The following is an 11,134-nucleotide window of genomic DNA, read 5'->3' on the forward strand; positions in this document are numbered from 1 at the left end:
TGCAGGTTCACAAAAGGTTATAAAGGTGAGGGACAGTAACATACATACTTTTGAAAAGCTGTGAGCACAGAAACAACTACCTGGTGATGAAACATCCTTGTTTTGCATTTTAAAATATGACCATGATACTCAATGTAAAGCAGTTTTTATAGAGAATAGCAAATGTATTATTTAAATAAATAAATAAAATCCTCCTTTCAGTGTTGTTTTGTAATAAAATGTGCGGTGCTCATTTATGAACACTAGGTGGCAGCATAGCATTTAACAAAGCTCAGACCCACATTGTATAATGTTTTCATAAGATACTCCCAACCATAGGTTGTGAATAATTCTGCCATACTTTTTTACGTGTTTCTTTACCATCAAATGTACCTGCAGAAACCAATTTTACTACACCACAAAAACAGTAAGCAATCTAAAATTTACAATTATAATTTGGCATTCTTTATCAAATGGATTTAAAGTGAATTAAAAAGGCTGTTTTTGGTTAATATGACACTTCCTACAATAAATTGCATTACATTACTACATTTAAAAGTACTTAAAATCAGGTGAAAGTCCAACGTTCCCAGTTACGGTCTGGCTATGATCATGTCATGGCATGTCATTCCCTCACTCTCTCTCTTTGTCTCACTCTGGTCATTTCCTGTCATCTCTACTGTCAGCTATCTAAGAAATGCATAAAAAGCTCCCCCAAAATTATAATAAAACCATTGTCCAAAAGCATTAAAAGGCATGAATACAACCACACCAGTTATACTTTCCCGTGAATGAAGGTGTGTGAGACAGTAAAATCAGAGCACAAAGGAAACAGGCCAGAAATGATAACGCATCTCTTCCAGCACTGTAATGGTGGTTTTACATACCATGGCTATTTTTGTTATCGCCCACAGAGTAAATTAACAGGGGACACCCAGTGAATTTCCCTGTGAGGTAAACCTCAAATCCATCTGGTATTATTCGGTTTATAAAAAGCATTAAAATAAAATGCTGGCTCATGTTGGAAGTCAGGTGATTGCATTAGTGTCAAAGGCTGAGTGATAAGATAATGTAGGGAAAGGATCAGGTGCTTCTGGTGAATCATTCAGACAAAGCAGCTCCTGTGTGTTAAGTAACGGCTACAACCCGCCACAAGTGGATTAATCGTTTACCAAGATGTGGACAGAGTTACCAAAAGCAATGTCCTCTTCAGCTGGATAGAGCCCTTTTTAGACATGTCTGCCACTGGATAAACTGGCTCTATAATAAACCTGATAAACCTCTGCTGTTGACCATAAGGATTTCTCATTAGCCGAACATCACAGCTGCCTTCAACTTCCTGTATCACATGTTTTTTTTATATATTTGAAAGACTAAGTAGTGATCGTGGACCCCAGTTTTCCATTTCCCCTTCACCAGCCGTGACGACTGGCCTGCTTGGACAGGACATATCAAGTGTGACTTCCAGGGAATTAGATCCAGAGCTCCAACTTAGAAGGGAATGCCCCAGATGAGCACAGGCATACCGTGCACTATATATCATGTTATACTGTATTTGTCCTTCTATTTTGGTTGTAGTAGATTAGGTCAGCACTGCTCCATTTGTTAAAACACATTTGCACACAATTACAAACTCAGGATTACAAGGGGATCAGCTCAAAATATTGTTAACAGCAACAAGAAACACAATTTCATTTTAGATTGAATCTCCCTGTGCCCATGAATATGAATGAGGACAATGAATGACTGATAAAACAGAACCCCCTTTAAAAACTAGATTATTATCAGCCAATTATAAATCTAAATACAATTTCATAGGAGGCTTTTAGTAACATAAATACCAATTTAACTCCAGTCATTTAAGAATCACGGCTACTTAAATGTGTCAGCAGCCCGCACCCACATTTACTCCACTGGACAAAGTAAATATTTAAGTCACGAGGTAGCACACAGCAGCTGAAGACAGAGGAGGCTGTGGGGAGTACCAATCGCTCCGAAATCACCGTTTCTGGTGCTGATATGAGAAACTGAGGTGGAGAGAAAGAGAACGATCGAGTCCGAGTGTGGAGTGTGTGTCTCGCTGCCAGTATATCCACCTGTTCATACAGACTTTTAAAGTTTAATGCCCTACAGTCTCTTGTTTTGGTTTGATTTTTGTTTTTATCTTTTTTTAAAAAAAAAAACTTATCTTTGACACAAATGTCTGTGCCAAGATATGAAGAAATCCTGGCACTGATAGATGTTAGAGGGTGGTAACAACACATTTTGTAATAATGTCTGTACTGTAATGTAGTTTTTTCAATAATGTCATTAAAATCATAAAAATGTCTAAAACGTAATCAGTCTGACTGAAATGAGTTTGAGCAATCGACAGGTTGTGGGAATTGATTACATATCAATCATGTAATCAAATATTTAACAAAATTCCAATTAATTACCTATACTGCAGTATTATTAATAAAATCACTAATATTAATTACATCGACTTGGACAAATAGTGGTTCAATTACTAATAATTGAATAATACTGATGAATACAATTGAAAATAAGCTACAGAGAAGAGAAAGCAAATAGCACAAAGGCTCCTCCATCTGTTTGTCAGATTTCCCGAATGGGTCTGGACAGGTGAGCAGCCTGGACTGAAGCAGAAACAAGCACACAAGGTAAGCGGAGTAAAGTGGAGTAAATCCCGTTGTGGGGCAGAAAGAGGCTTGTGGCAAATTAAAGCTAGAGACAGCAGGGTGAAGAAAGGTGAGGCTCGGAAGATAAACAGGGTTTAATAGACTAACAAGATTGTCGGCAAAGTCGTCCTAAAGCTCCAAACACAGACGTCTCAGCAAGTGGGTGTGACATTTAGCTGTTAAATCTGACTTGAGACGGGATTGAGTAGATAATATTATAAATTTTAAAGAAAAAAATTGCAATTTTTCCAACTTTGAGGACATAAATATAGCTGACATCTTACTTGTAAAGGAGATGATCGATGAAGAAACCTCAGGAGGAATTAAAATGCAAATTAGTTAATTAATGGGCATCTTCTTCAGATAATAAAGAACTGCAATAGTGGCCTCAGCTGAGATGGGCATTGACAAAAGAGACGAATGCAGCAACAACGGGGACCTAAAGCGCAAAGAAAGACAAAGCACTGTTAGTCATAATTGCTGGCAAAATGTCCCATTTATACATCCTTGAAATATCACGGTCTCAAGAACACATTTTTAAATAAAAAATGAAAAAAATATTTCATTACGGAAACATGCGACCAGAGATATTAAGAATATTTCTTTCACCAATAGACCAGCGTTTCTGATAAGGTGAGGTCTTTCTGCTTGTTGTCAGGGACTCAGGAAAAGAGTTGAAACACACAATGAGATAGGGCAAGGCAGGAGAAGGGAGTAAAAAAAATAAAAAAAGGATTTACTGTATCACCAGTACATGTTAACAGCTGTATCAGTTGGTCTCAGTTCAGAGACGGGAAGGATTCCGACAGCTGGTGTGTGTGAGTGTTTGTCAGGGGGGAAACTGGGTGTGGAGCCTTGACCAAGGGCACAGGACACAGAGAGAGAAAGGGAGCGTGGTGGCTGGAAAATTCCCCAGACTCTAACTGTGTGTAAAACAAAAGAAAACAATGACCAAGAACTGATTTCGGATGGACGATAACTTCAAACATTAACAACCACTGCTGTCGATTGAACATTTTTTTTGTTTCGTTGTTGAATGTCGGTTAAAAATCAGACGCCATCATTCATTCTCAATCAGTGGCAGTATGACAAAGGGCAGAAAGGAAATTAAATTCCTCTCTCACCACTTACACAAAAAACCCTCTACCATTTTAAGAATGAAAATAAATGAATCTTAGTCCTTGTCATTGTGATTTTGGTTGTTTTTATATGCAAGTCTGTCGTGTTGTATTGTCTGGTTAAGTTATGTGGGTGTAACCAGACTAGTTCTGGTTGTTTTGCTTGTTTAAAAAAATATACAGTATATGTGTAATAGTATATGTGACATAGTTACATGGTGGTTAAGTTTTTCTAACATAAAAATAAAAATAAAAAAGAAGTAAATTCAGACATGACAAGGCATACAAATGATTGGAATTAGGCTGCAGCAAGCAACACATCACAACAATGCTGTGGCAACTGATATCCTCAAATACAACCATCAGTCATGAGTGAATCTCATCCACAGCTTGTTTACACACTTGACAAGTGTCATAAAAAACAACAGGACGTGATGTAAATAATGAAATAATTAGTTTATCTCGTCTATAATTCACTATATGTTTGTTTATGTATACTTATTTCATAATAAAGATCTCAAATTAAACGACAATCAGTTACAAAAACAGAGACCATCATCATCATCATCATCATCAGACTATTCAGAAAAAAAAAGTGAAAACGAGGCAACCTAGATCCTTGGTTATAAACAATGTTTTATAATGAATACAACACAGACGACGGGACTGACAAAATAAACAGACGGCTGGGTGGAGAGGGAGGGGTGTAGAGAAAGTATGCTGAACTACTCAGCAACAGCCACTCAAGTCGTGACGTGTTCACGGTGCTTCCTGCAGCGCTTTAACCCGGGTCCTAGAGACAGTATTTGAGCTTTCTATTCGCTACTTGGCGCTGTTGCTATGGGGCTGTGCATGTTGAGCCGTGCACGGCGCACCATGCATGGAGAACAGTTTGTGTGCTGAGTTTGGGATTAGGGCAGAAAAGTGTCAGGAGCCCACATCAAGAGTGCGACATGACGAAACGTGGTCTAGTTTTAGTGTCATTCATTGGTTTGTTTTTGGTGCTGGTGGTGTTGTCGCTCTTGTTTACCTTCTTAATGGCTATGATCCAAAACGGTCATATAGGGTAACATATGACTATATGTCTGCTTATCTATCTCACTTACTGACCTCGTTGACCTTCTAAACTCATATTATATCTTTATTAAATGTTAATAGAGGAGTTGTATTGTGTGAACTATGATATATTATCAATTCTATTGTACTAAATCATGTTCTCAATGAGGAACCTGCATAGTGAGGTTATGTTTACAATACAATCTATTTAAGTCTTATCTGTAACATATAGGGACTGTAGTGGGTCTATGTGTGTGGGCCAGGCACACTTATGAGATTTCCCCCCTAATCACATTAGAGGACGAGCTATTAGTGAGTCTTTTTAATATCTATGGTACTCCGTAAGTAAATAGTGACTTTATATAGGTTATATGGTATCATAAAGCTATCTGCTGTTTATTTTTCAATAATGAATTCATGTTGACAGTAAACTAGTATAGAAACTAGTATAGGATATTTATATATACAAATGTGATAGTATATAGGGACAACAGTGGGTCTTTTATGAAAACTAACATTTAAAAAAAACAAAAAAACATCTGCTTTATTGCAGGGGCGTATCTAGGGCTGAATAGTGTTGTTTATTAAAAAAATAAACTATAGGCTACCATAATATGCAGATAAAATATTGTCTTGTAGTGACGTGCCAGCCTATATAATTCTTGTATAATCTAACCTTTATTTAAAGAGAGACACATAAGTAAACAATAATTGATAAGAATGTAAAAAAAAAAAAGGGAAATAAAATAGAAATAAACACACCTATATATGAGACAAAACACGATGGAAAGTTTGTTTTTGGTGTTTTGTATTGTGAGTTAATGAAGAATTGTGTTGAATTTCAAGAGCAGCAGCTGAAAACATAAGCGGGCATCAGACTGGGGGGATTGGGTGTGTGTGTGCAGGGGGGGGCAAGTCTTGCTTTCGGACCCCAGCCAAGCACAGCCACACATCGGCCAGCCGGGTCCTCATATCTCGCGGTATGAAATGCCCGAGAATACGACACCACTGTGCATGTGTGCGAAAAACTATGTGGCATATCACAAATAAATAACCCAGAAATACAAGACATGCGTCCAGCAGCACAATCACGCTGGCACTCACACACAGACACGTCTCGTTTTGGAGAGAAGGGCAGGTGATTTTTTTTTTTTTTTTTTTTTTGAGGTGTTTTTCTCCCCCTCTCTCTCTCACTTGGTTGCCATGGAGTAGCTAAAAAGGCGTGTGTGTGATAACATGCAGTGACAACGACAAAACTTTAGACAAGCACCTGTAATAAAAAGGCAGGTTAATATAAAACATCTCCAAACAATTCACCAGTAAATAACCACTAAATGAGCCCGTTACAGCCCAGTAGAAAACCATTGGTGAGAAAAATCGATTCAGCTTTTGTGTTCCCGGAAACAAACAATTCTTCGACATTGGATATCCATGCATATATGTATATTTTTAGATTTTTTTTTTTTGTTAGAGCCAACACTGTTTAATAAAACATGTTCTGATTCTGCTGGTGTTATCCCCAGCTAGAAATTGGTTGCCAAGCATTGCATCATTCCTTTCATGTGACTCCCATACGCCCCAAATTCGTCCTGGCCGTCTTATGACTGCATCACAATTGCTGCTCGTACAAACTATACAGGGCTAAAGAGAAGAGAGGAACAACCAGCTGGTACGTTACGACCATCCGCGCCCCGCCTCGGTGCTGATTTCCGCCACTCTAATTGGATGTCGCCAAGGAAAAGATCTTAACTCGGCTCTTCTGATTGAAGGCTCGGAACGTCAGTCATTCGTGTGTGGCCGAAGTTCGGTTGTGACGCAACTCTCGCTTCCCATGCATAGTTCGGTTGGCTTCTCGCTCGATATAAACACCGCCGGGAGTTTCCGAAAAATCACATTCAGCCGTCAAGACTGAACAATGGTTAACATGAGCTATCACAAATTTTCACTAAAATATCCACATTCAAGCTCAAGACAGTCGAGAAGGCGAACGAATAAAAGAAAAAGGGTAAGTGGAGCTTGTTGTCGTTAGTTTGATTATTATTATTTCATGTTTTCCGTCTTTTTAGAGGGACTATCCACTTTATTTAACGCACTCCTTAAGTATGTGAGCTGGTGAACTGGAGAGAAAAAACAACGTGGATTATTTAGGCAATACCATTAAAAATAGAATAACAAGTTTTAATCAGTCATAATAATGGAAAAGCTGCAGTACGTCCAAGTTTAGTTTTGTACGCGTTGTCTCTTAAGTTGCGAAGTTTTCAAGGTTTTGACCATTTTTGAAGCGTATCAGACATTGTGAAACAAATGTTGTAAAGCCACTACATAATCAGACACTGAAGTGTCATTTAATTTGAACATGTCTTATAGATATTTTAAAACATTAATGTTACTCCGTCCGCGTGACGTCTGACAGTAATTGGTGGGGCTGTTGACTCGATACTGAGCGGCTTGGTCATATTTGTGGTTTCAATTGTTGATTTTTTTAACAATCCCGTTTTGAGTAAATATTTATAACATTATTATTAGATGTTATAAATAGTTTGCTTCTCTTGTTTTTTTATTTCTTCCCCCCTCCTCAACCCACTCTTTTTCTTTCTCTGTACGTTTCCTTTTGTTTCGCCCATTCCTCCTGCTGGACTTACATTTCCATGACGTAATTGTCTTGGCTTACAGTGGACATGTAGCCCAACTAAAAAAAAGAGAGAGAAAAAAACAAATGTGTATTTTTTTGGCGTTCGAATAAAATAATAATTATGTTTTATTTAATAAAGTTTTAATGCCGGTAGGCACGCGTTACCACGGCATGTTAGATCAGTTTTTATTCTTCATGACTTTGTAACTGTATTATTAACACCAATACCAAACCTATACCTATGGAAGAATGTTTTATTATTTTTTTTTATTGTTAGAGGAAATGAGAAAAGTGGAAACCCTTATATATAGAAAATGTTTCCGTTTCGAGCTTTGTCTACATACATTGCAGTAATTATGAAGTATTTAGTTTGGTAACTTTTGGTCCAGATATCAGTAAACAGATAATAAAAGCAGCAGAGTGGACTGTCAGACCTGCACAGATCAATATTAGCGTTTACTCGTCATTTTTAACCACTTGTTTATCGACTCCAACCTGTTTTGAGGACCGTAGAAAGCAGGGGGCGCAATAGACAACATTTTGGTCTTTGTTTACAAGAATTAAGTGACAGGATTTTTTTTTTTTTATCCTTGTTCATCATTACAACAATTACTGGCAATATTTTTGTCTTATCAATTCTTATATTTTTTTTATTATTTTACAATAACTGCATTTCATTTTAAGGTACCTTTTTGTTTCCAGACTGAGCTTGTTCTGTATTTGTGCAAATCATCATTTTGATTGTGAAATCTCAGCAAATTCAGTCATCAGAAGAAATATCTTTAATAAAAACAAACTAATCAATAAACTACTTGTTTTTCCTTTCAGAATTGTTGGAACAAACTATCTCCAACACATTGGCAGACTTGATTAACAGAGACTTTCTAAAGGTAAATTGCTCTTCTTATGTTTGACATTCTGAATGCTGCATTCATTTTGAATTGATTTATTCTGTTTGTTCATTTGTACATGAACTTTGTGTTTGACTTGAGTTCCTGACATTTTCTACATATTTTGAATATTCAAAATCCTCTTATCAGCACTTTTACTGCAGTACTGTCATTCTGTGTCACTTATTCCACTTCATAAATCAGTGGATTACACAACATACTGGTCTATTTTCATCATCATTTAATCATTATACAGATAAATGCTTCTTGTAATATTTTCCTTTGCGATACACACCATCTTTTATCTTGTAATATCTACAAACCATAATTCAACCATTTGCAGAACTGTGAAGATTAAAATGAACAAGGCGGAGCCTATCGTGACGTGTCAGTCATTTAACATGTAGCTGCTTTGCACTTTTCACTTCATCCTTGTTTGCCCCTCTCAGGTCCAGTGTGAAGCGTGTGGCCGAGTATCTGTGCGTTGCGACTGATTGGCGAGATGACTGCCGAGTGGCTACACCTGCCCCCGCCGTACCCCCCTGGAGTGGGGCCGTTGTGTGGTGCAGAGTTGGAGGCGTGGTATGAGGACCTGCAGGATATTCTGGGCTCCGACACGGGAGGGGCAAAACTGGCGCGTGCCCCCACATGCACCGAGGTCAGTAGCTTGAATCAATTGCCTATCACACCCATGTTGGGTGAGAGCATGTGTGTACATTGTTTTTTCTATAATATTTCTTTTTTTTAAGGTTCGTTTTACTTTTTTTTCCTCTCCGTTAAAAAAAAAAAAATGTAACTCCCATACTCTAAAGTTAACTTACCCGGTGACATTTGAAACGTTTTAATAGGCGATGACATTTATGTTTTGTGTTTGTAGAAGGAGCCAGAGTTTCTGGATGTTCTGGAAAGTTGTTCTCTGACGTGGCTGACGGATGGGAGCCAGACGTGGGGCGAGGGTGTCCAAAGGGCAACAGAGGAAATCCACAACAGCCAGCCTCTGCATCACACCTCGTCATCGTCCTCCTCTTCTTCCTCCTCCTGCATGAGTCCAGCTGTTCCAGAAGAGCGGCGAGCGGAGGCTGAGAGTGGGAGAAGTGGAGATAGTTCGGCAGGAGGTGGCAGTGACCTGCTGCCCCCAGAGTTCTTTGAGTTGCTGAGCGAAGGAGGAGTGGGAATGGTTGATCCGAGCGGAGCGGTGATCAGCAGTGGCTATTATTACCACCACCATCAACACCACCAGGCTAATAATGTCCATCCTGCGTCTCCCTCAGCTAGTGAGGAGGAACTGCCTTGTGTCCCAGATTCTCCATCCTGCTCCTCTTCAGCCTCCCAGTCGCCATCTCAGAATTGTTCTTCCCCGTCCTCACCTGTCTCTTCTCCTTCCGCCTACCCATCCTCCCGCCTGGGAAAACGCAAGAGGACCACCAGCGAGAGGGCCAACAGTGCCTTGTCCTCTTACGCCTCCTCTACACAGCACACATCCTCATCATATTCGTCTGCCAAAAAGAGTCGCAAAGAAAGAGAGCAGGAGAACGAGAGGAAGGTACAGGAACTGACGGAGCAGAATGAGCGTTTGAAAGCAGAAATTGAAAGGTTGGGAGAAGAGGTACAGAGGACACGTAGAGCCCTGATAGAGAGACTAGTCAACACCAGGAAATGAGGGGGGGGGGAGAATGGCAGGATGGAAGAAAGGAATAAATGACAGGTCCTACAGAATTGGAATAAGCAGTGGTGGGGAAAGGTGTACTATGGTGGACATGAAATGCCTCTTAAGACAGGAAAGATATTTTTTTTAAGAAAGGATTTTTGGAAAAGAGAGAGAGTTAAAGATGGCAAGAAGGAGGAAAGTGATGAAAGTCAAGACAAGGAAAGGCACAGAAAGATGGGCTGCAACAGCACTGCGGCAAATAAAAAGACACAGCATGTACAAAGGAAAAGGAAGAACAGAAAGCTCTAAGTGCAAATCATGCAGTGGTTTTGATGAATGTTTGTCATTTTATAGAATGCCTAACATAAAGTTCCATCAAATAGGACTGGATATAGGACATTCTAGTTATGAGCATTTGATGATTTGTATGTAGGACAGAAAGGAACTTTATTCAGAGAGTGCATTTCATTGTCATCCCTTCCCACCATTTTGCAATAAATTGTAACTCCTACTTAAAAGGGCTGCAATCTGGCTAGCAGAGATTATTTGCCCCAATTTGTGGAGAGTTAAGGAGCTCAGGAAAAGTTTTGAAAGTGCCCATTGCAGTGTGAGTATGAGAGAATGATTTTTGTGGGAGAGAATTCATACCTTTTCTTACTTTTTTATAACCCATGGCTTGTGTGTATGTGTACTTAAATAAAGCAAGTAGGACCCGGCTATACTTTCGAAGCTGACCTTTTCTATCAATATGTGAATTAGTAGTAGAATTATAAATTGTTCTACCCTGATTTACTATTTTTATATAATGCTGTAAAATATACACTTGTACTGTAATGGCTTGTACTGTAATATTGCCAACATAGCCACTGTTATTTTCTCATTGTAGTCACATAAATTGTTAATCATAGAATAATATGCATGGCTTTTATCATTGATGGAATCAAATTCATGTATTTTACCATACTATTTCTTTTATCCTTCATTGTAATCTCAAATTTGCAATAAAAGAAAGAATGTGCATTTTTTGTGTCATGTGGTGGTTATTTTTAATGACCTGTTTATGAATTATTATATTTATTGAAACAAAATGGTGTTATAACATATGTTGCAGGTAATTGGGGGTGGGGGGG

General features: G+C 38.6%; 1 protein-coding gene across 1 annotated transcript; it reads left to right on the forward strand.

The window, feature by feature from the left end:
• The first annotated feature begins 6,716 nt into the window (after positions 1-6,716).
• ddit3 (DNA-damage-inducible transcript 3) lies at positions 6,717-11,024 on the forward strand. Its single transcript, XM_053316369.1, has 4 exons — positions 6,717-6,839; positions 8,295-8,356; positions 8,806-9,014; positions 9,234-11,024. The coding sequence occupies exons 3-4, from the start codon at positions 8,859-8,861 to the stop codon at positions 10,014-10,016; spliced, it is 939 nt and encodes a 312-aa protein (XP_053172344.1). The 5' UTR covers positions 6,717-6,839; positions 8,295-8,356; positions 8,806-8,858; the 3' UTR covers positions 10,017-11,024.
• Positions 11,025-11,134: the final 110 nt, after the last annotated feature.

Source organism: Scomber japonicus, chromosome 3 (assembly GCF_027409825.1).
Source record: "Scomber japonicus isolate fScoJap1 chromosome 3, fScoJap1.pri, whole genome shotgun sequence".
Taxonomy (NCBI): Eukaryota; Metazoa; Chordata; class Actinopteri; order Scombriformes; family Scombridae; genus Scomber; species Scomber japonicus.

Bases quoted from the DNA above. Each gene is read 5' to 3' on its own strand.
- ddit3 (XM_053316369.1), top strand. From the start codon at position 8,859: ATGACTGCCGAGTGGCTACACCTGCCCCCGCCGTACCCCCCTGGAGTG. The intron at 9,015-9,233 runs GTCAGTAGCTTG...TTGTGTTTGTAG, and splicing joins GTGCCCCCACATGCACCGAG to AAGGAGCCAGAGTTTCTGGA.